Genomic DNA, 26,906 nt, shown 5'->3' on the forward strand with positions numbered 1-26,906 from the left:
GAATCATTATAGTCTCCAATTTCTTTCACAGCGTTGACCAGATTCTTGGAAAAGGACAAATCACAACAGATAAGAAAAATCGAGAAAAGAATACTGCAGAGAATGAGACAACTGATGACCTTAGTATGTTAGGGCGTGTAGTCAAGGTGGAGAAGCAGGTAAAGTGACTGTATGAAACCATGATTTTGTTTTATTGCTTATAACTTTCTGTAATTAATAATGGATTTTTTCAATTTTTAACAATTTAGCAAAATAACTTTATCTGGTGTCTGCACTATTCTAAATATTGAAGTAAAGTAAAAGACACACAATTATATTACATTAAATGTATTTTGTATAAAGAAATGGAGAAACATACACTACTGAAATCTGCACCGTTTAATAGCTAAAGCACTAACTTGATCATGAAGCATCTGTAAATACACTGCTTTTAATAGCTTTCTTTTTTTGATGAGTAGCGTTTTTATACAGAGAAACACACATTTCCCTTATATGCAGATTGTTCCTTTTTATCTTTTACATTTTCTCTTTGCTTAGATTCTAGAGAGGCTCTAGGGAGGCAAATATTTTTAAATAATATTTTGAACTTACTTTAACCTTTTTTCCCCAATCTGCAGGTACAATCCATAGAGTCAAAACTGGACAGCCTGTTAGATATTTATCAACAGGTCTTAAGGAAAGGATCTGCATCAGCGCTTACTTTGGCTTCATTTCAAATGCCATCTTTTGAATGTGACCAGACCTCCGATTATCAAAGTCCTGTAGACAGCAAAGATTTATCTAGTTCTGCACAAACTAGTGGATGTGTATCCAGATCAGCTAGTGCCAACATGCCTCGTGGCCTACAGCTTATACTGACACCAAATGAATTTAGCACTCAGGCTTACTGTGCTTTTAGTCCAACTATGCATAGTCAAGCAACACAGGTGCCAAATGATGGACCTGCAACAATAATAACTAATAATACATCAAACCAAATAAACCAGGCAACTAAGCCAACAACACCAACAACATTACAAATACCACCTTTCTCCTCAGTCAAGCATGCCAACTGGCCTGAGCCTCTTCATATTATTCCTGCGACCACACAGGAAAATATTTCTGATGTCACCGCTTGCCTTGTTGCTTTAAAGGATAATGGAAAAGTTGCACAGCCCAAAGTGACAAAGGATCTTTCATGGAGAAAAAGCCTTGATACAGAAGGGGAACCCTTGGTCCCAGTTAAACCAGTAGTGCAAATGGATTTAGGAAAATCTTTATCTGTACAAAATCTTATACAATCATCTGAAGAACTGAATGTACAGATTGCTGGGAATGACTCCAGTGGCTCAAGAGGGAGCCAAGAAGTGTACTCCAAATGGAGGGAGTCAAAATTATTTATAACAGATGAAGAGTTGGAAGCAGAGACAAAAACAGAGGCTTTTGAAAGCATCTCTCGCTCATTAGTGGAAACAACTCTCTCTACTGACTCTCTAAGGACTGGAATATCAAGATCATCTCAAAGCATTTGCAAGCCAGGGGACAGTACAGATGCACTCAGCTTGCCTCATGTCAAACTTAAATAACAATTTATGGGTTTTCTTCATTGGCTGAGTAATTCCTTTAGTCATACATATCATAGCATGAACTCTTTTGAAAGCCTTTTTAATAAAATAAAATTGCAAGAATCAGGAAGAATCTGAAAGGCAGTTGTATGAGCCCGTATCTTCTAGTTGCATGAAAATGCATGCTTAAGTGACAGCTAAAATTCAGATTTATACCTAATGTACATCACTTTTATGTAGTACAGTAGGTGTAAATAATGAGTAATCTACAAAGTTAATACTGCAGACTGTATCAGAAAGCAAAGGTCTGAGCATTTAGAAATAGTGTTGTTTCTACAGTACAGAAGTAAAAATGTAAGATTTAAAGCACTTTGCTTCTGGATTAATTAAAAATACATATGTCCTGAATTAGACAATAGTTTATGTTTACAACAAAAACATTATCTACAGCTGCTAGCAAGGTACCAAGGAAACCAGTAATATGGGACTAGAAATGGCTGCTAGTTGCAAGATATACACATTAACTCATCATTAATCAGTTATTTTAACACTCTCAGCTTTAGAATGTTAATTTCTGTAACATTTTTGGTGATTTAGTGCTCTGGCAAAGTACTTTGCACACCACTTTCAGGTTGTTCTTTATGATAAGAACCTCCTTTTGCTCTGAAATGTATAAATTCAAAGGATAAGGGCTGGCATTAGAGATGGATAATCTGGACTACTGCACCAAAAATTCAGGGGCAGCTTTCCTTACCCCAAACTTGCTAATATCATTGACATGCCCTTCCCGTGGATCTGAAGCATTCTGGAAATAGAATCAGCAGGAGAGGAGAGGGTGTTATCTTTATTGTAAAGGCAGTTCTTCTTTCTGCCCTGAAGATGGCACCAGGCTTCACAATTGCACACTGATACTCCATGATAGTGTGTCAGAAGTCTGTGAAGAAAGTGAATCTGGTATTGAAAGCAGAGGGAAAAACAAAGGGGATAAGGGAAGAGAGAGACTACAGAAGGGGTGACGAGGGGGAAAAGAGAGACAATACGATAAGCAAAGGAAAATATGAATTTGGAGAAGAAAAAAAGGGATGGGGAAAAAATGAAAAATAACAGCAGGGAGGCAAGGACAGTGAAAAAGGTCTTTAAAATTCCAGCCTGTTAGTTCCAGACAGCTAGTGTTTCTTCCAAAAAGCCATGTAAGGAATTAGGAAATGGGAGAGGTAATAGAGACAAACAGCTGAATTGCCCAAATTGAAGAAGACTGAATTTTTAAAAACGAGAGGACGAGGAGGAGAGAGGGAAAGGAGTCACATTCTTATTAGCTCTATGCCATTTTACAAAGGTGCCAAGAAAGGACCCTCAGACTCCTTCCCCATACCATCTCCCACCTAGTTTAGGGATTCAAAACCTGCAGCATATTGAGCATTCTCCCCTGAGACCTCCTCTTGCTCTCAGAGCCTTTCTACGTTTCACTTCTGCAGAGGTGCAGTAGCAGTACTAGTGCCTACCTATTGGTCCTTACCAGGGCTTTGCCATGGAACCCTGTAGGAGCCTCCACCCTTCCCCACTGAACAAGATTTCTATTTGTTGTATCCTCCCAAATTACAGCTGACAGGTACCACTGACTCATGGGCAACCTATTCTGGGCTTGGCCACCTCTAGCAACAAGAACTCCAAATGTACGGAAGTGCCAGTTCCAGTTCACTCAGAGCACTGTTTCATCAAAGCCCAGCCCTGCTGAGGATTTATTATATATCAAAAATGTCACAGCAGTCTTAATCATGGCTAAATGCTGTAGATTGTATTGTGAAGGACTTGAACTGTTTACTATGAATCCACTGTAATTTCTGCCTCAATATTACTTTTACAAAAGTATTCCTGGATGTTACATGATAACCTTATTATGTGAAAGTACATGCATACTGTAGAGTGTATATATTGTGTCAGTGATACAGGATCTATGGATGATAAGCTACATTCTATGGTTTGTGCCAGAACAAAGCCCACCTGGTAAATTCTGAAAGATGTCTTGAAGCACAATTAGCTATCACTGATTTGCCATCGCATTCATCCTTTTATACATCCTTCATGTGCAGCCTGATCATATTAAAGCCGAATTGCGAAGATATTTTTGTGATGATAAATAGGTTTTTCAACATCTAAGAACAGAATATTGACTTATTTGAATGTCTGCAGTTTGTCCATCCAAATCTGTAAATTTAAAGTATTGTACAATATCTAAAAACGATATCATTTTTAGGATTTTCTTTTCTTTTTTCCTAATTTTTTATGGTGCCTTTCTTGCCATTTATATAAAATCTCATAATGTTGTAGATGTAAGTCTGTACTTAGGTCTGATGTAGGGGCAAGAGCTTGGGCACAGGACAGCTAACAAATGTGTCAGTAATTAGACTCGCCTCCCCTTTTTCGTTAAATGTGAAAACAACAGCATCCTGAATTGGGCCCTGACCTTGCAACTGCATCTGCTTGAGCAGACCTTTGCATCCACATTGAGCCTTACTGTGAAATCAGGGAGGTTCCACATGGGCACAGGCTCTGCCTGCACAGATGCAGTTGCAGAATCAGGATCTTGATTTTTACTCGCTGAACTTGGTATTTTTGGCTTAAATGACATACCTGAGTTCTCCTCATTTTAAATTAATTTATTTAATACAATTCTGTGCACATAAATGAATTCTATAAATTATATATGAAAATGTAAATGTCTTTACAAAGATCATATAAATCAGGAAGACCTTATCTTTTTTTAAGTTGAAATTACTGATTTTTTTTTATTGTCACCATTACATCCTTCTTTTTGTAGCTACAGTTCTTATCTTATAGGAATTTTTTAACATTATATTGATGGAAAATTGCAAGAATAATTAATGAATCTGTGGAGATCTGGAAAGGGTTTATTATGTGTTTTTACAAAGTGAGCTGTTCTGACCTTTCCTCACCAGGAGTTTCCTGTGTCCACAGTATACCTTTAATTACACTATAAGGACCAAGCCTGCTCCCACTGAAATCAGTATCAATAATTTGTTGATGTCAGTGGGAACAGCATTTGGCCTTAAGGGTCTTGTCCTCAACTACTTACTAAGTCAAAGCTCCCATTTTAGTCAATAAGAGTTTTACATGAGTAGGCAATAAGGACCAAATTCTGCCCTAATATACACTCCATTGGAGGATTGTGCAGGGTGTCAAACAGGACAGAATCTGGCTCTAAGTAAGGGTTTAAGGACTGGGACTTAAACAAATAACTGTTTTCTGATCAGCACGTTTGTTGTACTTGATTGAAGAGAGAACTTAAAAGAATAGTTTTTGATGATTATTTGTTTTACAAACTCTATATACTCCTGGCTTATGTGATCTATACTTTTTATTTCAGTATGGATATAGTGTTTTAGCCTAGGGTTCAAGATTGCAAAGATCATACACTTTTATTCACATGCCCACAGCTGTTACATGTGTTTTTGAGATAATCCTGCTTAAATGACTGCTCTCATTACAGTCTGCTGATAGGTAATTCACCTACTCTTCTGTGATAAGTCAAGTCATACTGAATTATTGCTGTATTGAGGAACACCTGATATACAGTACTATTTATGGGTCTGGGCCTGCAGTTCTTACTCAAGCAAAAATCCCATGGACTTCAGCAAGACCTCTGCCTGAGTCAGGAGTCCAGATTCAAACCCTTATTTTGTTGGGCATCTGTATAAAGTGAAAATGATAATATTCCAGTTATTTCCTGAGGAAACTAATGCTTAGCTGAATTAACCCATATGTCACATTGACTACATAAAAAGTAACGCACAAAATAGTAAGATAAAAAGGAATGAAAAGAAGGGAAATTTTTAAAAAGCACAGAGAAAAGTAGGTCAGTAAGAAAACAGAACAAAGCAGAAAAATAAAATGTAGAGCAAAGGAATGAAAAAAGTGATTAAACATCTGAGGACAAATTCATCCCTGTGTGGCTCCACTGACTTCAGCATAAATGGGCCAAATTCATCCTTCTTTGGTGTAATGAGGCTTAACTCCATTGATCTCAATGGGATTACACCCACCTACACCAGGAGTAAACTTGTCCCACTGGGACAATTTTTGTCCTGACTCATACCTTGTGCAATCCCATGGAGTTCAGAAGGATTGAAGGAGGTGTACGTCCAAAGAGAATTTGGCCGTCATATTTCTGCTTCTCATTTTTTTCCAAGCATGTTAATCAATTTAGTTCAAATGAATTGCAACATCAAATAAATTGCTATAATTATCCAAAAAGGTGAATCGGTTTTTAAATCTAAACCAACCCCTGGAATGTCAAAGGAAGCATATGAGAGGTTTTCATTAATTCAGATACATATGGGACACTTCCATAGGCACCAAACATCATCTGCTATTGAATGTGTTCTGAGACATTTCTGCTAGCCAATATGGGAGGGAGCAGTGTTAAAATATCAGTTTTATAATGGTTATGGAAAGTATAAGGGACACTTCCACTAATATTGCAATGGCTTTAGCCATTACATTATAATACAATGTTAATTGTAACTTCATGACAAAGGTAAATCCATTTTGTTGTTAATAAACCTGGTTATAAAGTAGCTACTATGTATACTTGAAGATTTTTGTTTGTTAGTTGATTTTTTGTTTTGTTTTTGATTAAAGATTAATATTGGTGTTGCATATGAATACAGCTCAGGCAGGACTGGGCAGAATTGTGCACCTGAAAAATTCCCATGATGTGCTCATTTTTTTCTTTAACGTTTTATATGACTTTGATTCAACTTGACCAAGGTATCACAAAACAAGTTTATTTGACCAAAAAGCCCATACAACGTAGGCCAGTGTAACACCTTCTAATGATTTCTAATGATGGTTTACTTAAACCCGCTTCACCTTCACAGAATACGAACCCTCTACGAAAGTGATTTTGGAAGATATTAAGAATAGTGCTAAGGCATTTCAAACAATAGTTGCTGCACTCAGTTTTCATTTTGACCAGTGATTAACCAGGGATTTTTGAGGCGAGGGGAAACCGTAGTTCTTATACACCTGTGTGGGACTAAACACGCCAGGAAGCAGGATTTTTAGGAGGAGGCCACCAGCAGAACTGCATCTAGTGCTGTGCTATCAATTTATATGGCCTGGATCAGGACTTCTGTTCTGCCCACAGAAACCGACATGGGTGAATCCCTGCTCCCATGTGGAACGCTACTGAAGTCAATTTTCAGACTTTGAGACTAAGTATATAAATATATGGGGCCTGATTATCCCCTGTGTGGCATTTTGCGTAATCATTAACATCTGTGCAAAGGGAGCAGAAAACGTTATCATTCTGATTTGGTAGCATTTTATACCCACTTTGCACAGATATCAATGACTACACAAGATACAAGGGAAGGAGAATCCAGCTGCAGATATTTTACTATTTTTCTTTGCATAATTGTTCCATAATTTCATGAAGAGTTTTAATTTAAATTAATCAATTTCCTCCTATATTTTATGAAATTATTTAGTGATTTTTACTGTAACACGGGGACTACAAAACTTGAAGTAAAGTCCTTTATGATAAATGTAAAAATATAAGGGCCAAGTTGCCTCCCCTGAATACCTTTCATTTATACTCCTAAATCATGAACTTTTAGAAGAACAGTATCTTTTACCATACTCTGTCCCGTTAGGATTAGATTCTGTCTCAACCTTATGTGGGTACACAGGGGAAAGGGTGAATGTGCAAGGAGATACACACAGTTTGTACAGCCAGGCACATGGTGCCCCAAAGGAAGTTGGGAGGGGGCAGAAGAAGACAGGGTAAATTGCTTCCCTCATGCAGCACTTGCTGTAGATCAGGCTGGCTATACAAGGATAGTAACCTGCACCCATAAATAGCTGCATACCTATTTTCCCCTTCATGCCAGGGAGTTCAGAATGCCCTTTGGGGCAGTGCTGCTCCATTCTGCCTGTAGTGCAGGGCTGTGTCTACAAGGCACATTTAAACCCTCAAATACTTAGCAGATTTGACTGAAAGGTTTGTAATACTGTGTCTGTTTTAGTACAATGGGCCAAATCAAAATCTTCATTACATTAATGTGAAAGTATCAGGGTTATAGTTTAAGATTAAGACAACCCTCCAAAACTCCTATTAAAACATACTAGTCTGACTAAAAATTCAGCAGCCTGACAAAAGTAATCAGGTCTACCTCCATCCCCAAGTCTATTCAGTTTTCTGTTCCCTTTTCTTCAGTGATCCATTTCCAGTCTCCTCTCCCCAAGTCTATCAGTTCTCCGCTCCTTATTCCTGCATCCCTGTGCTGCTCATCGGAGAACTTTGGTAGCTGTATCAGTCTAGCTCGCGCATTGCTCCCCGCCTGCCACGAGGCTAGCCAGCGTGTGCCGGCAATCCTTCCTCAGCTCCTTCTCTACCACAGAGTCAGCTACTAGAACTCTGAAGTATAGGTACTCCTGGTGGAATTCTGTGCCAAAAAATTAAAAATTATGTGCATAATATTTTAAAATTCTGCAAAATTGTGCATATTTTATTTGTCAAAACAACACAATATAATCACACCAGTTTCAATTATTTTTGGTAATTTATTTCAAAATACCTGTCAGCAAGTATGTCTGTAACAATACAGACAACAAAAAAGATTCAGGAAATGTTTTTTGACAAGTAGATTCCTTATTGGGCATATTAATACAGAACTCTGAGTAATACTTCATTTAAACTACAATACAGAACCATATTTCCCACACCCCTCAGAAGCAGTGTAAAGACTTGGGGGAGTCAAGGGTAACGGAGGAGCTGAGGGAGAGAGAAGTAAATTGCTCGGAAAGAGCCTGCGTGTGAACTTGGAAGGTTGATGGGTATGGGTGGGAAAAGTATGGAACAGGTTTTTTGGTAGGTGGGAAGGGATTGTTAGGGAGCTTCCCCCATGCAGACCCTGGCTGACCCCTATCCTCTCCCAGTCAGTCAGGCACATCTGCCCCTATCCCCATGTGTCTCTGTGCCCCCACCCAGCCACCCCCTATCCCTATGTAGCTCTGCACCCCCCCCGTTTCTGTGCCCCCACCCAGCCACTCCCCTGTCTCTATGTCTCCCTATACACCCTCCCCATGTGTCTCTGCACCTCCCTCCCCCGTGGCCGTGTCTTCACTTCCATTCAGGGCCTGCCCCAGTCTGTACTCCCCCACTACCCCTTATGAGCCCGTCTGACCTCCCCCCCCAAAGCACTGTATGCTATCTGTCTCCTCATAGCCCAACTCCTGACCTGGCCACAGGCACTGTGAAGAAGGCAGTCTTTCTCTTCCTTAGCTGCAGCTTTGTTCTATCATCACAGCACCCTATGGTGAGCAAAAGGTGGAACTGCAGAAGTTATTTTCTGCTGAGAGCTGCTGCTGTTCTTGCACCACAGCACCCTCTGGTGGGCAAAAGGCAGAATTGCAGCAACATTTGGCAGAAGCTTTTTTCTGCAAAAAAAAATTGGAAATCTGAAGAGCTCATTAATTATGCATGCAGTATTCCCCCAGGAATATATAGGGGAGGAGGGTGGGCCATGGCACCCATAGGGACACACATATCAAAGAATCAGTGTTACTGCACAAAGCGAGTAACTTCTTCCTTGCTGCTCCATAACCCCGAACAGTCTCCTCTACACCATTCTGTGGATATCTGCTCAGCTCTTTTCTGATCCTGCCCTCCTGTCAAACTCTATTTCCAGTGCTAAAGGCTTCTGCTACTTTTAACTACTGCTTCTGAGAGTGACAGAGCAGAGAAAGGAGGAAGAAGAGGGGATGGGAACTAGAGAATCTGCCTTCTACATGGCATGTTTAGAGAGAACTCTGGGGAACACCTGGGAGACGGAAGAAACAGGTGACAGAGAGGCTCTGGAGGAGTAGCTAGTAGGCGTCTCATACATTTGAAGCCGTCTCATACATTTGAAGCCAACCTCTCCCTGCAGCCATCTCCAACTTGGAGAGGGAGATTCTCTCTGACGTTCTTTCCTCCTAGAGCATCCCAGTTGCTGTGAAGACTACATCTTTCCAGGCCTCCTGTCTGTAGTGATGGTTGTTTGTTTCTTTGCTACTCTACTCCCTCTTAGCTTTCTGGTTGGTGCAACAAGAGTATTTCTGCCATTCTACCTTCTCCCCAGCCCTGACCGGGAAATAGATTCAGTGCTTGAAGTTGCTGTTGATCATAGCCTTCTCCGGGTGCAAAAGAATGACATTTATGTAATTCTTCTGTTTCTCTGCTAACCACAGGAATCTGAATATCAGCCAGTTTTGATTGTTTTCACTGCTGGTTTTCACTGCATTGTCACTGGTGGAAGCTCCAAGTGTGGCAGCAGAGATGAGTGAATCTGTCTGAGGATTTGGGAAGACAGCACTGCATAGACTTAGCCTTGTTTGCATTTGGAAAGCTAATGGCAATCATTCAAGCTAAAAACATACTTTTTTTCTTAATGAAAGCTTTTGTTCAGCAGAAAGCAACGGCACTCACCTGGGACATATTTGCCCTGGACATACGTGAGACTGGATTTTGTCAACCCTGATGAGCCTAGTGTTACGAGTAAGCATTGAATATGGATAAGGGTAAATCAGACGCTAAAGGTAGGTTCAAGCAAGGAATACATTATTTATTTATTTATTTGTATTACTGTAGTGCCCAGGAGCCTGAGTATGGAATAGGATCTCACTGAGGCATTACGATAAAAATATGTATTTAAACTGCTCCCTAATGTCCCACACTTCTCTGCTGTGCCAAACAGAAGTTCAAATCTGACCAAAAGTTAGTAGTTACAGCAGTAGGGGTTTTTTGGCATAGGAACGTAGCTGGTTGTTTTTGGGGGGATACTTCCGAACTGAGAATTGGGCTGATGCCACCCAATTCATTTCAAATAACAAATGCACCACTATACGAGCAGCACCTGGCAGCCTGTACAGACCCAGACATTAAATGAACATGCAGTGTACCTTGCTTAGCGACCGACCACACAGCATGTTCTGTGGGGAATGTCACAAACAGTGGCTGTGGCACAAACGGGACTCCTATAAATTAACGCCTGACACGACATGGGGCTTCATGCGTTGTGACTGCACAGAACAGAGCAATTTCCCATCCAGCAGCCATGGGGCATGCACGTTGCTCTTCAGGCGCGATGCAGATTTGCTGCTTGGCGACTACACGGCCTGTGCGTGACACTCCACAGTTAGAGATTGGGTGGCGCAGACCCAGCTCCTCAAATGCGATGTGCTAGCAGCAAGGGCTCGGCTGCCAGTCGCACCTGGCCCACGGACCTACCGGGGATACTCACTCTCCTTAGCCCGCGGTAATGACTGTGGTCAGCCTCACCCCTCTCGCAGGCTGCTGGGACGTTCCGGGCTCTCACCTGTGGGAGTCTCACTTGAAGGCAAAACCCGCAGGAAGGACGAGGCGAGGCCGGGCCGGGCCGGGCCGGGCCCCAGGGCGTGGCCCCCTCCCCCCGGCGGAACGCCCGCCGCTTCCAGAGGCCAATGGACAATCCCTCAGAGGCCCAGGCAAACCAGCCAATCATTTCATAGAGGCGAAATGCTGTGGCCAATCAGAGCGCTTCCCGGCCTAAAGCTGTTGGGAGGGGCTCTGCAGGCGCGTGTTGACAGTTGGAGAGCACGCGCCAGGCAGCGCGAGCCCGACAGGCCGCTACTGGTTCGCGGGGCACCCGGCGCTGCCATGTCGGACTGGGAAGCGGACAGCGACGAGGAGTCCCGCCCCGGGCGCCGGCCGCCAGGCCCCCCGCTGCCGGAGTGGCAGCCGGCGGTGGCCCCCGCCCAGGGCCGGAGGAGCCCAGCGTCCCCGGTGGGCGGCGGAGGGCGAAGCGGAGTCACGGGGCCCTGTGCTAAGGGCCAGGAGAAGAGGCCGGTCCGGAGGGGCAGCGGCTCCCAGGGCGGCTGGGGGAGGCTGGAGGGTTCGCGGCCGTTCCTGTTGCACGCCCCCCGGGATCCCTGGCTGTCGGGCCCCCTGGAATATCGGCCCCGCGGCCCCCCCAAGGATCGGGGCTTGGGGGGGCCGCTCTGCTTCCACCTGGACAACGCCATGATCGGGCCCGTCATAGGTAACTACTGGGCCCTGCAGTGGCACTGGTAGACCCGAGTCCTTCCCGAGCGGGGCGAGCCTAGGAGGCGTGCCAGGGTGGTGGGTGACATAGGCATAGTTTGATTTCTGTACCTGTAGGGGACAGAGGCGACGTGAGGGACTTGTGCCCCCTCCCCTGATTTGTCTCCCATTTAGAGTAGAGGTTTTCAAATTGTACGGTGTGATCCCCCCCCTCCAGGGCTCATGGAGGAACATGGGGGGGGGGGGGGCGAGTGGCAAAGGCAGGCAGCTCGGGCCAGCCTCACGTGGGGAGGGAGCAGCACCCTCACCTCGCTGAGACCCACTGTGCAGGATGCAGCCGATGAAGTGAGCTGTAGCTCACGAAAGCTTATGCTCAAATAAATTTGTTAGTCTCTAAGGTGCTACAAGTCCTCCTTTTTCTTTTTGCGAATACAGACTAACACGGCTGCTACTCTGAAACCTGTGCAGGACTGGCTTAGTGTTCCTGCGTGCGCACGCAGTTTGAAAACCTCTGTGCTAAATGGAAGGCAGAAACCTGGAGAAGGGTGGCACATAACCCTGCATACCCACCCATGTGTTGCCCTTGGTTGGGGGTGGGGTACACTCCCTTTGCCCTCCCAATCTCCACCCCTGCCAGATGAGCTCAATGCACTTAATGGGCTGTAGAGGCGGAGGGTGTTGATGGGGGCTGGGTGTGGTACCTGCTTGGTCTCTTAGATCTCTAGTTGGCCCTTGTCCCTGCTGAGGTAGGGGGCCACACACATTCTGCATTGCCTTTCTCCCCAATGAATGCATGGTAGCCTGGGGAGACCAGGCTGTGTGCATGGCAGCTACTTGCCTGATTTCCCATTTGATCACCTTGAGGACACGATGGCTTGCGTGCCTGGCAGGGGTGAAAGTAACTTAGAAGTCTTATCGGTGTGGAGACTTGGGCGGAAAGGGCAGGGCTTGGTGTCAGCCTCCCCCAGCCAGCCCTACAGTGCCACCTGGGGCTCCGGCGGTGATTTAAAGGGCCTAGGGCTCTGTCTGCTGCCGCGGTGGCTGGGAGCCCTGGGCCCTTTTAAATTGCTGGGCCCTAGGGCAGCTGCCCCTTTTGAACCCCCTCGGTGGCCCAGAAGGAGGAAGGGGCAACAACGTTAAAGGGCTTCCATGGCAGCACTTTATCATTGGATGTGTACAGCCATGGCAGCCACTTCTTACTGGTACACTGTACCGACCCACTTTCACCTCTGCTGCCTGGGAGGGGTCCACTACAAAAGGTTTGCTCAGGCTCTGTTGGCCAACCCAGTGGCTGTGTGAGCATGCCTTTTATCTAGAAGAGTGGGAGATGGGGACAAAATTTTGCTGGCTAGGGAAGGAACCTGAAGTGTCTCCCTGGTACCATGATTTCTCAGTGGGTCCCCCTCCCCACTCCACGTGCACTTTTTTCTGTCTTGATTTTGAATGATCACAAATAAGCCATCTGGTTTTTTTCTGTGTTTTCAAGCCACGATTTCTTGTTAAATGCTCTACCATTTTGAAGAAATAAAAGGATTTCTTATTTGATGACAGTCTAATAAATGATAAAGAAATGATCAGCAATAGTTTATTTCCAATTCTTGGCAGAAGTTGGTCTGTGGTCGAGATTTGTATAATATCTACAAATTTGCATTTTGTAACAGGTCGGGCTGGAACTAAAATTAGAGAACTTGAGGATTCTTCCGGTTCTAAAATACAGGTAAAGTGCACTACGTTTTGTCAAGAGCTTTTTGCTCAGTGCTCTCTCCAGGTCTTGCCACTTCTCTTTCTATATATTCTAGTGATTGCTCCCTGATATGAGAGATTCTCTCCTTTCATCTGTCATTTCTTTATCTTGAGTTTGCATGTGATGCCTTTACATTACTCCTAGTCCCTGTATGCATGGAGAGTAACTAAACAGAACTAAGATGTGAACATACAGTTTGCTTAGGGTGTAACACAACAGTTTGGTGATGTAGAGTTTTCTTTTTTAAAAAAAAAATGGTAAGAACATAGAAAATTTTCCTTTTTTTGTTTTTTAAATGTAACACAGGGGCTCAGAGCAAAAAAGATACTTAGGTGCCAACCTAAACCCCAGATTTAAGCACCTAAATGCTAGATTTGTCTGCACTGCAATCCACAGAACTCCCACCAAATCCTGTAGGTGCCTAAATGGCTCACTTGGCACTTAAGTTTTCAATGTAAAAGCTCCCTAGGTGCCTATGTTTCATCCTCTGGACATGCATACTGCTGCCTCCCTCTAGGTGTCTGGGTGCCTGTCTCCCACTCAAGCCCCAGAGTGATTCAGATAGGCATTCAGGCTGCCTAAGCTGAGTGCAAGGCCACATCCGGTAGGTATGCCTAGAGGCTGCCTACTGGATCAGATTCCATTCAAAATTTGTTGGGAGACGGAATAGAGGGTAGTGGTGCTACCTTATAACTTTTAGCCCAGTGGTTAGGGCACTTGCATGGAATGTGGGAGGCAAAGCTTCAGTTCTTCCCTCTTTGTTAGAGGTGGAGAAAGGATTTGATCAGGGGTCTCTGACACTCTCAGGGAAGTGCTCTAACCACTGAGCTATGGGATATTCTGATGTGGGGCTTACTGGAGCTGTTTCACTATGGATAAATAACAAAAGTGCTTGGAGCAAGGGGACTGGACTCTGGGTCTTCCACCTTCCAGATGCGTGTTCTAACCACCAGACTATAGAGACATTCCATCTTTCTGTCCCTCATCTAATGGCTGTTCCACTGTGAATAAAAAGTAACAGACATTGGGCCAGAGAGTTAGAATGACTCCGTAGGCTGGTGATTAGGGCACCAACCTGGGAAGTGAAATACCGTGGGTCCGGTCACTCATTATCCTGTCTTTGTTTATGCACAAGGCAGGCACCTAGGCTTGGTCTACATACTTGGGTATAATTATATCAGTTGTGTGCGAAAAATCCGCATCCCTGAGCAATGTAGTTGTACTAGCCTTAATCCCCTCCCCCGCCCCGTGTAGAGCGCTTCTCCCACTGACATACCTACTGCCTTTTGCGGAGATGGTGTTAGGGAGAGTTCTCTGAGAGACTTTGAGTGTAGGTACATGCACAAGTAGGCCAATGTAAGCTGCCTTGCATTGATCTAACAGTGTAGTGTAACCGTGTAGACCAGGTTATAGGAATACCGAGCTAAGGCTGCAGGGCAGTTATATCAACCTAACCCCTGATGTATCATAGAATATCAGGATTGGAAGAGACCTCAGGAGGTCATCTGGTCCAACTCCCTGCTCAAAGCAGGACCAATCCCCAGTTTTTGCCCCAGATCCCTAAATGGCCCCTCATAGATTGAACTCACAACCCTGGGTTTAGCAGGCCAATGCTCAAACCACTGAGCTATCCCTCCCCCGCAAACATATGTGGACATATCCTTATGTCAGTGGTTCCGCAAACTTTAACAAACTGTGAACCCCTTTCACTAAAATGTCAAGTCTTGCGAACCCCCTCCTAAAAATATTTTCAAGGATTTTTCTCCTGTTCCTGAATATAAATTCTAAAAGTAGTGATCTTGGAAATATGTTTTGTGACATGCTTATTACACACTATTTATTAATAATTATTACTACATTATGAAAGCGGCAACACTCCTCCAAGATCTCACTTTTGTAGCTTGTATCACTTTGAATAAGCCTGTTATAAGACAAGGCTCCTGTGCTTCATCAAGAAGTATCAAATGTGAAACGGCATGAAGGTATTTAAGAAGCCAACTCAAATCGTTCCTCCTACATGAGCATTCAGGTCTTGAGCGGTCCAGGCAAACAGCGCACTTTACAACAAAGCTTAAACTTTTCATAATAATTTTAAAAACAGTGCTAGCTGCCTATTTAATTTTAAAAACAGCAAAAAATATCCACCTCCTTTTCCATTTCTTATAAGGAGTCTTGAAGTTTAAATCTCCTCAATGTGATAGATATGCTTGCTTTGATCTACTTAGCTCTTGGAAGTCCAGGGGCTCTGGGCTGCTGGCCCTGTGCTGTCCGGGGTTCCTAGGGGCAGCTCTGTCCGCCGTTAGGGAATTTTTCCCCAAAACCCCCTGTAAGATTTCATGAACCCCCATGGTTCATGAACACCAGTTTGGGAACCACTGCCTTAAGTGTCTACATACTCTTAGGCATTTAGCTCTCCCCATTCATTGTATATGGAAGCTGATGCACTTAACAGTGGCTTTGTGGATTGCAGTGTTCTTGTGACTTTTCTAGGTGCCCCAAAATTAGGCATTATGATGTCTAAGTCCTTTTGGGTAGCCCACTGTAGGGCTTCTGTTAGGCAGAGAAATTATGAGACTGCATAAAGAAGAAATCAAGGAGTGGGATACCTGTGTATATTCTAGTATATGAAGCTTGTGCTATATAAAAATTTAATTAGGCTTTCTAAATTTAGGTTATAAGGGGAGCATATGAAGCTGAAGTAAAGATTTTTGGTAGTAATGATACACAGAACAAAGCCAAAATGTTGATAGATGATCTTGTTAAGAGGTATGGCCAAAATTACCCTGGAGACAGGACTGAAAAAGGTAAGAAATTTACAGTGGGGGAATTTTTGGGACTTGTGTCCTCTTATAAATTTGACTTGTTCTTAACACTTTAAAATGTACAATATACCTCTGTATATATGCTGTACCACAGAGAGAGAACTTTTGTTAAAAAACAGGAGATTTCTAAAATTTCTAAAGTTGCTTCAGGAGAATACCACACCCAAATCCTTAAAAACAAAGAAATAGAAGAGGATACATATACCACTTGCACTGACAGACTTAATACTCCTCTGTAAATGCATCCCATGTGCCTCCAAATGCGTCAAAACAATATACATCATGTTACTCACTTTATTGAACTACAGCTCTGATCTCAACATACCCTATAATTTGCCTGTTTACTGATGCTTAACAGAAATTTATTTTTCTCATGAAGAGAGTAAGAGGTCTGTTAAGTTTCCACACAATGAAGCGTGGAATGTAATGAATATTGTTACTGTATATGTTGTAAGGAAACATAATCAATTGCTACATTTTCTGTTCTAACATTTTGCTTATGTTGTCTGTTATTATTTGTTTGGTCTATTTGTATTGAAAGCCCTTTGGGGCAAGGACCATGTATGTCTTCAGATCTGGACTGAGGCACTAAAAGGGAAGAAAGGAATTAAACTCAGAACTGAGAGTTAGGTTCCACATTTCCAAGAAAGGAGGAATGGAGCATGGAGTGTACCACTGTGGTGGTAGGGGCAGCTGTGAGATGCCTAGCATGGTGGACTAGCAGGTATCTTTGAGGAAGGAGCAAAGCTGCAGCTAGGAATACTCAATAGTGGATTTCTTAATATACTTTTTGAATGTATCATAGCTAAGGGGGAACTGAAAGCTGCTGTTCAGATGCACAAACATCCCAGAGCAGCATGAGAATGAGGCACACCACTACATTTTCTCCTATGCTGTCCCAGTTTATCATTGGGACTCACTTAATCACTGTCATCACATGAAATATGTATTGCCTTTGTGTCATGGTTAAAGCTGCTTTCTGAGATATTCAAATTTAATGAATCTTAATGTACTATCTATGCATTTGGTATGTGTGACTTAACTGTTATATTATCTTGTGCTGTAGAAATACCCCCTTCTCTCCTTACAGTTGTTGAAAATAGTTTTCTGCTTGATCCTTGGGGCTCTAAGAATTTACCTCCCATTTTCCCCCAGTTTACACCCAGTCCCTGAAGAACCCATATCACAGCAAGCCTTCCTTCTAGTTGAGAGAACTGCTTGGAGTTCCCTTTAGAACAGGGGTCTCAAACTCAGTTTACCTTAGGGCCAGTGCCAGTCCTCAAATCCTCCCAGTGGGCCAATAATATCACTGAAGTTGGTGTTCACACCACCTCCCAGCCTGTTTCCCACCCTTTTCCCTTGCTCTCTTGGCCTCCGACTGCCCCGGCTGACTCTGCCTGGTGACTAGTGACACTGCCTCTGTGGCTAACTCTGTCCAGCAACTAGTGATGGTACTTCTGTCCCTCTCCCCAGCCAATGGGAGCTGCGGGGGGGCAGTGCTTGCAGCAGACATCAGGCCATGTGGCTGCATGGGTCTCTCCTCTCTGGCAACAGCAGGGATAGGGAACCACTTGCAGGGAGCCGAGCTGCCCGATGTGAATGACACATTGCCAAGTGCAACCCCTGGGAAGGTCCCAGGAGCAGCAGGATGGAGCAACTCTGGGGAGAGGAGCATGTGAATCTCTCCTCCCCGATCTCACCCCACCCCCAGCCGGCAGTCATGAGGGCCAGATGAAAAACTTTTTTAAAAGTTTACACGGGCCGCAATGGGGAGGTTCTCAGGCTGCAGATGGCCCGCGGGCCGGGACTTTGAGACCCCTGATTTAGAACCTGTCAGTACTGCTCCTAAGTAGCCAGAAATTGCTGGAAGCACTCTTTGTTCTCTCCTTTTCACAACAGTGCAGCCACACAGTTTTTGTAGATCTTTCTGGTCTATAATAAGACTGGATCCGGAGATCAGATCTCCCTCGGGCGGAGGGATAGCTCAGTGGTTTGAACATTAGCCTGCTAAACCCAGGGTTGTGAGTTCAATCCTTGAGGGGGCCATTTGGGATGAAGGCAAAAATTGGGGATTGGCCCTGCTTTGAGCAAGGGGTTGGACTAGATGACCTCCTGAGGTCCCTTCCAACCCCGCTATTCTATGATCAAATCAGGCTTCTAACGGTAAGTCCCAAGAAAGAACTTTCTATTTAAACATAACATCTCCTTAGAATTCAAAATGTGAAAGGTTTTGTTTGTTAAAAATAAAGCATAGCTACTGTTTCCCAACAGGTTCCCTCCAGCCCAAGGATCTTGGCGCTAGTTATTCCACTGAAAGCCATCATGATCTTGTCAAGTCTGGAAATGGCCCACAGAAATCAGTAATTAACTGGGCATCTCTTCGAGAAAATAAAGCTAAATATGAAGCTATGAAGTGGGCTGGTTAGTATACAGGCTTTGAAAAAGTCTGGTGTGCTTATCTTAAATATAAAGTCTTGATAGCCTGTTACAGATTTTTAAAATGCAGAATAGAAAAATGTTAGATCATGTGTTGAAATGAATGTATATTTTTCATTGTCTGAATTATTAATTCCTGGTAGACTCTTACTTTCTTTAGATTCAATTAAATATAACTGCTTAAGCATTGTAATTTTCTGAAGTATAACTGTCTGCATCATATTATCTCTGTTAGAGGAATAATTCCGATTAGCTAGACTAAAAATTTGCTGAGGTGGTTTATTTAATACTTTAAAAATGATGGGTTTTATCTCTTCCTCAGCTTTGTTGTTTACATGCTTCCGACAAGGAATCCTCACACTATTTATTATAATTTTCTTAGTAGGGAGTGATGTGAGGATTCACAATGTTATGTGGGTTTTGGGCTCTTCCATCTTAAATCTTGATCATAATTTTGGCAGGCTTCTACCAGTAACTGTTTCTGTTTTAAACTATATATTTTAATTCTGAATAAGCACATCTCTCACCAATTTGGAAAATGTAATTTTTTTAACAGCTTGCTTTTTTTTCTTAATTGTTTAAGATTTGCCTCCAATCGAGAGAAAATTTTACAAAGAATCACCCAAGATTGCTTCCATGCCACAAGAAGAAGTGGAGAAGTGGCGGTAAGATGTTTGTATACGTAACTGCTTGTTTTGGAATTGGAATGGTAAATTCTTTTATTGTTACACAGGGGTTGTATAAATGTTAACCTTTTCTTTTTATTAACAGTTTTGTAGATTTTTATTTGGGCTGTAGCCAGGGTGGATTGATTTTTAAATCAAAGCGATTTAAGTCATCAATTTTAATCATGATTTAAATCAGCAAGCAGGAATCCTTGATTTAAATATCAGTTTTCATTATGTTTTCCATTGTTTGTGCGCATCAGTTATTTTCATGAAGAAAGATCAGTTCTCACTGGTTGGTAACCATTAAAATATATTTTTGCTAAATTTGGTGCTGCTTTTTGCTAACCAGGAGGAAACACTATATTTTTACGCACTTAAGCAATTATATAGTTTATCTTATATTTATTCTGATTCTTAATTTTTACACTTACTATGTTGGAGAATGACAAATGAGGTGTTTTTTATTATCTGGATTAATTTTTTACTAATTTGTGTCAAGCTCTATTTGGCTGGAAATTATTATTCAATTAAAATGCACAAAAACAAATTTTTATCTTTTTTATTAAATAAAACTACCTTCAATATGTTTGATATGTAAGAAAAAAGTTGAGCATTGGCCTGTTAAACCGAGGGTTGTAAGTTCAATCCTCAAGGGGGCCATTTAGGGATCTGGGCAAAAATTGGGGATTGGCCCTGCTTTGAGCAGGGGGTTGGACTAGATGATCTCCTGAGGTCCCTTCCAACCCTGATATTCTATGATTCTCTATGATTCTATGTTTTTTGCATTTAAAACTCGTTTATTAAACAAAAGTATTATCTGTAGTTAGTGAATTGAATTAATTGTCTCTGATCACCAGGTCCTTCAAAAATTTTAGAATTAGCTCATTCTCTGACCCATAGCTTTTATTCATAGATTGGAAGACAAAAACAAAATTTCCTATTTTTTTTTCCTATTTTTCAACTCCCAGTTGGGTTCTTTACTTATCTCATTGAACTGAACTGAACTGGACTGAAATTAAGAAAACTGTCTCTCAGCACATGCAGAAGAGGTTACTGCTGTCAAAAGCTGATTGAGAATGTCGTCAAGCTCTGGAAGCAAGTGCTTAGCAGTCTCTTCCACCAGTCAGAAGTTTGATTTTCTTTAAAACTTGGCAGCAAATGAACTGCTTAATACTTTTTGTTTAATTTAAATGATTTTAATACCTCATAGTAAGTTTAGGCCTTAACATAGGTTGTCAATTACAATTTTAATTTTAAATAGGTTTCTTTTATTTAAAAAAACCCTTTATTTAATTTAAATTTAAAAAATATCCAATTTTTTAAATTAAATCGTTGATTTTTATCCAACGTGGGTTGAGCATTAGGCAAGCAGACATTGCTTTTTCACTCTGGTAGCAAATGGTGACTGTAATCTCTGTAAAAGGCAAATGGCCACAGTCTTTTCTTTTCTTTTTTTTTTTTCCCCTTAAATGTCAGAATCTTTCCTTTTGTATTACAAAAAGATGGTATTGGCAGTGTAGTTGGTGCACAAAACCCTTCAGTGTGTCTACCCACTGGAATTGAGCATATTGTGAGATAGTGGATTGGAGTTCATTAACTCCTTCAAGCTATAATCTTCTGAACATTGTGTCCATCTTTAAATGCTTCCTGAACTCTCCTTTCTTCATTGAAGCCTTACTCAAACATCTTCCAAGCAATTAGAACTTTGATTTCCACTGCCATCCTACCCTGTCCTTGCCCGTAGATTCTGGTAAGTACCAACCTGGTTAATCACTAAATTCCAGTCACTTTGAATCAAGTACACAGAGCATCCTACTTTTCAATCACCTCATGTTGACTCTAGTATTCTCTCTCCAGTAGTAGTAACGGATCTTGCAACCCTCCCTTGCTGCCCTGGCTGCTATCATTTTTCCATGTGTGGTGCCCCAGCAGCTTTATCAGTGTCTCTAACCATATGTCTCTCTTAAGAAATATAACATGTAATCTGAACTGGGATTCTAGTTGTTGTCTTTTGGCAGTATATGCGCATGCTTCTACTTGCCACTTTTCCATGCTGTATGGAACTTTTCATAGGATCAGAAAAGAGAATGTATGGAACAACAACTATGAGCAAGTAAAAATATTCTGTAGTGTTTCCTTTTCTTCTTCCCATCTTGTATATGCTTAGCTATAATTAATAATTCTGTAATTTTATTCATCTCCTTTTTAAATATGTATAAATGAGGGAAAGGGGGAGATTGAAAGTGATTTTCTTTTCCTCCTCTCTGGTTGAAGCAAAGATGTTGGTTGAATGGAATCTTGTATTTAGGCTGAAGAGAAGAAAAAACTAAGACAAACCATTGGTACATACTTCTTAAAAAATAACAGCTTTAAATATCTCAGTGCTCAAGTGTGCTGTAAAGCCTGTTAAAGTAGGTTGCATATCCGTAGAAACCTTAGACCTTTCTGTTTGTTAATATGGCATAGGTTGTTCTATTATGTTTTTGTTTTACTTTAAATTTGTGACCTTTGTGGTTGTTTTGTTCGTACGGAGTGCTATGGACCCACACTGTCACAACCACTATTCTGGTGAAGGCCTAGATAGGATGCCATTTAAAACTAGTTAGTGGCACTCTCCAATGACTTTTGGATTGCAATAGGGTACGAATATTCTCAGCAAATGTATAGTTCATTCAGGTAGAGGCAGTCCAGGTCAGATGTATGGCCAGGGTGCATAGTCATTATCCATTTAGAGCATCTAATTGTGGAGGGGAGTATCTAAAAGTGAAGGTGAGAGCTGAAGGATGTGGAAGGGTGTCTCCCAAGTAACACCCTTTGTGAACATAAGAGTGGTCATGGCTGTCTTTTTCCCAAGAAACCTGTACTCCTTTCTTTTAGACCACACCGTTTTTTCTCAATTTCTAGAATATTTTTCTGTTTTGGTTTAAAAATTATTTGATTTTTCAAGCTACTACATCAATATTTTTAAATTCTATACAGAAAAGAAAATAATAATATCATTTGTGATGACTTGAAAGAAGGTGAGAAGCGCCATGTTCCCAATCCTGTTTGTAAATTTGAAGATGCATTTAAATATTATCCTGATGTTATGGCAAATATCAGAAAAGTTGGCTTTGAGAATCCTACACCAATTCAGGTACTGTGTGCTATCAGTTCTGGTAAGTTTTTTTTTATATTTTAAAGAGAAATTTGCAATCCATATGTTAAGCACTTGTATTGCTTTATTTCAGTCACAGGCTTGGCCAATCATACTTCAAGGAATTGATCTCATTGGCATAGCACAGACTGGTACTGGGAAGACGTTAGCTTATTTAATGCCAGGATTCATTCATTTGGATTCACAACCAATGTAAGGGCTTGATGGAGTAAAACTTTTTGAGTTTTGTATTGCCTCACTAAGTTTTGGGGTGTTTTTTTTTTTTGTTTTTGTTTTTTTTAAACTCTTAATTGGCATTAAAACACAACTTGAAAAAGAGTCCAATCAATAGTTCTAAAATTAACTGTATTGGTTTCAGAAACTGTTAGCCCTGATCTGTCTGAATAACACAATGTAGTAGTATATTGAGAAACTCTATAGCAATATTACATTAAAATATTTTAATATCTAATGTGGGTGTACTCAATATCATGTTTTTCTGTAGCTTCATGGAACTACTGTATAAAGCATTTATTTAAATTTTGTTTAATTCTTTCTTGAAGCCCAAAAGATCAGCGTGGTGGGCCAGGTATGTTGGTCCTCGCTCCCACTCGAGAACTAGCTCTTCAAGTGGAGGCAGAGTGCTCAAAGTATACATACAAAGGAATTAAAAGGTAATCTTTATTCTCACCAGTTTCTTAATATTAAAGACACAAGTGTTGGCAGAAATCTTGTATTACAGCAAGTCCTGTCACTTAAAAGCTAAAGCGTTATAACAAATACAAAAAAACTGAATTATCCTATAGCCTTTAAAATATCTGGTATTCTATTTGTTCTGTCAATAGAAGGCAGCATACATGCTGTTCACTTTGTTTGGGCCATAGATTGCCTTCTACGATGAAATAACTGGCTCTGTGGGGAAAGCGATGGATGTGATATACCTTGATTTAAGCAAAGCTTTTGTTACGGTCTTCAACACTATTCTTGTTAGCAAGTTAAAGTAGTGTGGATTGGATGAAAGGACTAGATCATCAGGCTCAACAGGTAGTGATCAATGGCTCGATGTCTAGTTGGTATCAGAGTGCCCCAAGGGTCAGTCCCGGAGCCAGTTTTGTTCAACATCTTCATTAATTATCTGGATGATGGGATAGATTGCACCATCAGCAACTCCGTGGATGACACTAAGCTGGGGGGAGAAGTAGATATGCTGGAAGGGAAGAATAGGATCCAGAGTGATCTAGACAAATTGGAGGATTGAGCCAAAAGAAATCTGTTGAGGTTCAACAAGGACAAGTGCAGAGTCCTGCACTTAGGACGGAAGAATCCCATGCACAGCTACAGGCTGGGGACCGACTGGCTAAGCGGCAGTTCTGCAGAAAAGGACGTGGGGATTACAGTGAACAAAAAGCTGGATATGAATCAGTGTGCCCTGGTTGCCAAGAAGGCGAACAGCATATTGGGTTGCATTAGTAGGAGCAGCAGATCGAGGAAAGTGATTATTCCCCTCTATTTGGCATTGGTGAGGCCAGAACTGGAGTATTGCATACAGTTTTGGTCCCCCCACTACAGAAAGGATGTGGACCAATTGGAGAGAGTCCAGCGGAGGGCAATGAAAATGATTAGGGGGCTGGAGCTCATGACTTGTGAGGAGAAGCTGAGGAAACTCAGCTTAGTTAGTCTGTAGAAGAGAAGAGTGAGGGAGGATTTGATAGCACCCTTCAATTACCTAAAGTGGGGTTCCAAAGAGGATGGAGCTAGGCTGTTCTCAGTGGTGGCAGATGGCACAACAAGGAGCAATGGTCTCAAGTTGCTGTGGGGGAGGTCTAGGTTGGATATGAGGAAAAACTATTTCTCTAGGAGGGTGGTGAAGCACTGGAATGAGTTAGCCAGGGAGGGAGGTGGTGGAATCTCCATCCTTAGAGGTTTTTAAGGCCCAGCTTGACAAAGCCCTGGCTGGGATGATTTATTGGAGTTGGTCCTGCTTTGAGCAGGGTGTTGGACTAGATGACCTCCTGAGGTCTCTTCCAGCCCTAATCTTCTATGATTCTATTTCTGCCATATTCTTCATTATGAAGTCACTAAATAGGACTATTTGTCTTTTCCTCTGGGCTCCCTTTCAGTACTTTGTGAATAATTGAGCTTCCCATTGATTGACCCTCTTTCTCCTGTGTATTCTGAGGGCAAGATATTTTGTCGTTGGTGTAAAGTCTAAAGAGGTCCTTAATTTGTACCTTTGATATTTATGGCTTTTCTTTCTGGCTCCAGTCTTTGAGGCCATATTTCTCCATCTTTCTTAATTTTCTTCCTTTATCCAGTCTGTGTCTTCAGCTTGCTATCAGTTATTCTCTCTTGACCGCCTTTGTACCTCTTAGTAGTTCTCAATTGGCATTCAGGCTCCACCACCTGTTCCTCCAGAAGTGAAACAAAATTATAATTATTTCATTTATTCTTCACAAAATTCTCTTATAAAATAGGATATTGTGCATTCTCCACATTCCATCAGTAGTTCTTCTTTATTGCAGTTTACTTCAGAATGTCTTCTCACATGTTGAAATGTGTGAATGCTAAGGTGCTGTGGTACCCGAAGAATTCTAATTCCCTTGTTCGCTGCTAGGTTAACTTTTTAAATGTTACATATTTCCTTCTTTGATAATACTTCTATGTACTGTAATAGGTGGTCACATAACTTGTGCCCATGCCTAAAATCCTTTTTCATAACTACTCCGTGGTCTTTTGTCATTGGTTTGGCCTACAGCTGCCTCTTGGGGTTTTTTTATATGTACTTTTAACAAATCATTCGGCTTCTCTCTATGCTTGTCTGGATATGAGATGAGAAACTGAAGCAGCACATTCAGTGACAAATTGTTAGGGATGTGGTGTAATGTAGTCAGCTTCTCAGTGACAATTTTATTGTTAAAACTTGTGTCCTGCTTAGTGTATCTGAACTTAAAAAACATTAATTGTGGCAGATAATGTAAAATAACATATTTATTTAAAGTAGAAAATTTAAATAAATCATTTGTGCTTTTTGATCTATTCTGTGACTGTAATCTTTCCTCTTGATAGCTTAATACAAAAAACCTCTTAAATATTATTGGACAATGTGATGGTATTTTCAATTTTGAAAGATTGATTTTAATGAACTATACTCAACTTCTGGAAAACTTTTTTTTTTTTATTAGTATTTGCATATATGGTGGTGGGGACCGAAAAGGACAGATAAACATGGTAACCAAAGGTGTGGATATTGTTATTGCTACTCCTGGTAGACTGAATGACCTTCAAATGAACAACTTCATAAATCTGAAGAGCATAACCTACTTGGCAAGTAGTCAACATTGAAAAGTAATTGAGATAGAAGTGGATTAATCTGAAGCAAATCTTTGGTTTGTTTTTTGGTTTTTTTAATAATTAAATTTTAATTGAATTGAGGTTTGTTTGTTTTTTAAGGCTAAAATCTGAATATCTTAAGTACTGTTAACTGAGTATCTCTGCTGAAGACACTGACACCACCCTGGGAAAACTAGACTCCTGGTACATGTAGTCAGTTTTCATAAAATGGAAAATAGCTTGTGGCTCACGTTTCTAAAGGTCACCTTGAAGAAAAGCTTTCTTTAGATAGCTGTTGTTATGTAATAGTATCATGTACCGAAAGCCGTAAGTCTTCCTGGCCATTTTTTTTTTTTTTTTTTTTACAAGTAGCGAGCTACTGGTCTGACTTCAGGACATAAAGTTAAGTAAGAAATTTGTTAATTACTTAAGTGCATAATGTCCTTATTACCCTTTACTTTTTGAACAGTCATCTTTTTAATACTATAGATCAGTGGTTCTCAACCTATTTACCATTGTGGGCTGCATATGCAGCTCTCTCTGTTACATGGGTTGCATCACACAATACATATACTACCTGTATGGCCCTGAGGATGTCACATGGGCCAGAGCTGTGTGCTGATTGGGCCGCAGGTTAAGAACCACTCCTATAAGTACTCTGTTCTCTCATGTTTACAAATTGTCAGTGGCCTTTTAACCTTAGGACACTGGTTAATCACCAAGAGGGATAATAGTTTAAACTGGCCCTTTCTCAGGTGAATCCTATGAAGTACTTTAATGAGTAAACTAGGACTGGTAAGAAGATGCAGTCCTGAGCACCTGGTAAAGTATCATAGCATGCCTCCCCTGATGCCAGTACCTGCCTATACTCCAGTTTTAGAAATAATAATGGACTTGCAGACCCCAAATATGTAAGGATGGTAATAGACAGCAAAGAGACGGACGAGCATCACCAGGATTTTTGACCAGCTGAGAAAGAGAATAGTAGTGGAACTAGAGAGTAGCCTTATTTTATTGGAAAATAGGAACGAAGGCGCCTGCTTGGGGGAAGAGAAGTCGTCCTGGAGAAGGTTTTTGTTTATTTTTTGTTTTTTTTCTCTCTCCTTTCTGTAGTAAAGAAAAGAATTGCTAGTTTTTAGTGC

General features: G+C 41.4%; 2 protein-coding genes across 6 annotated transcripts in view; both read left to right on the plus strand.

Moving 5' to 3' along the window:
* Positions 1–6,139, plus strand: part of KCNQ5 (potassium voltage-gated channel subfamily Q member 5) — a 513,662-nt gene extending 507,523 nt beyond the window's left edge. The window contains exons 13-14 of the mRNA XM_038397155.2: positions 32–158; positions 618–6,139. Coding sequence (XP_038253083.1) covers positions 32–158; positions 618–1,565 — 1,075 coding nt within the window. The 3' untranslated portion in view covers positions 1,566–6,139. The remainder of the gene's footprint in view (positions 1–31; positions 159–617) is intronic.
* Positions 6,140–11,177: 5,038 nt separating this feature from the next.
* DDX43 (DEAD-box helicase 43) overlaps positions 11,178–26,906 on the plus strand; it is a 62,755-nt gene continuing 47,026 nt past the window's right edge. For 4 of the 5 annotated variants that reach the window (XR_006279835.1, XR_006279834.1, XM_043510509.1 and 1 more), the window contains exons 1-9: positions 11,178–11,626; positions 13,290–13,345; positions 16,044–16,176; positions 18,463–18,615; positions 19,214–19,295; positions 22,278–22,434; positions 22,529–22,647; positions 22,998–23,108; positions 25,617–25,758. Coding sequence is in view for 3 of the 5 variants with exons in the window: in XM_043510509.1 (XP_043366444.1) it covers positions 11,245–11,626; positions 13,290–13,345; positions 16,044–16,176; positions 18,463–18,615; positions 19,214–19,295; positions 22,278–22,434; positions 22,529–22,647; positions 22,998–23,108; positions 25,617–25,758 (1,335 nt within the window). In the remaining 2 variants the exon portion in view is untranslated. The remainder of the gene's footprint in view (positions 11,627–13,289; positions 13,346–16,043; positions 16,177–18,462; positions 18,616–19,213; positions 19,296–22,277; positions 22,435–22,528; positions 22,648–22,997; positions 23,109–25,616; positions 25,759–26,906) is intronic. The other variant, XM_038396180.2, reaches the window with a different exon arrangement.

The sequence above is a fragment of the Dermochelys coriacea genome, chromosome 3 (assembly GCF_009764565.3).
Source record: "Dermochelys coriacea isolate rDerCor1 chromosome 3, rDerCor1.pri.v4, whole genome shotgun sequence".
In the NCBI taxonomy this organism is placed as follows: Eukaryota; Metazoa; Chordata; order Testudines; family Dermochelyidae; genus Dermochelys; species Dermochelys coriacea.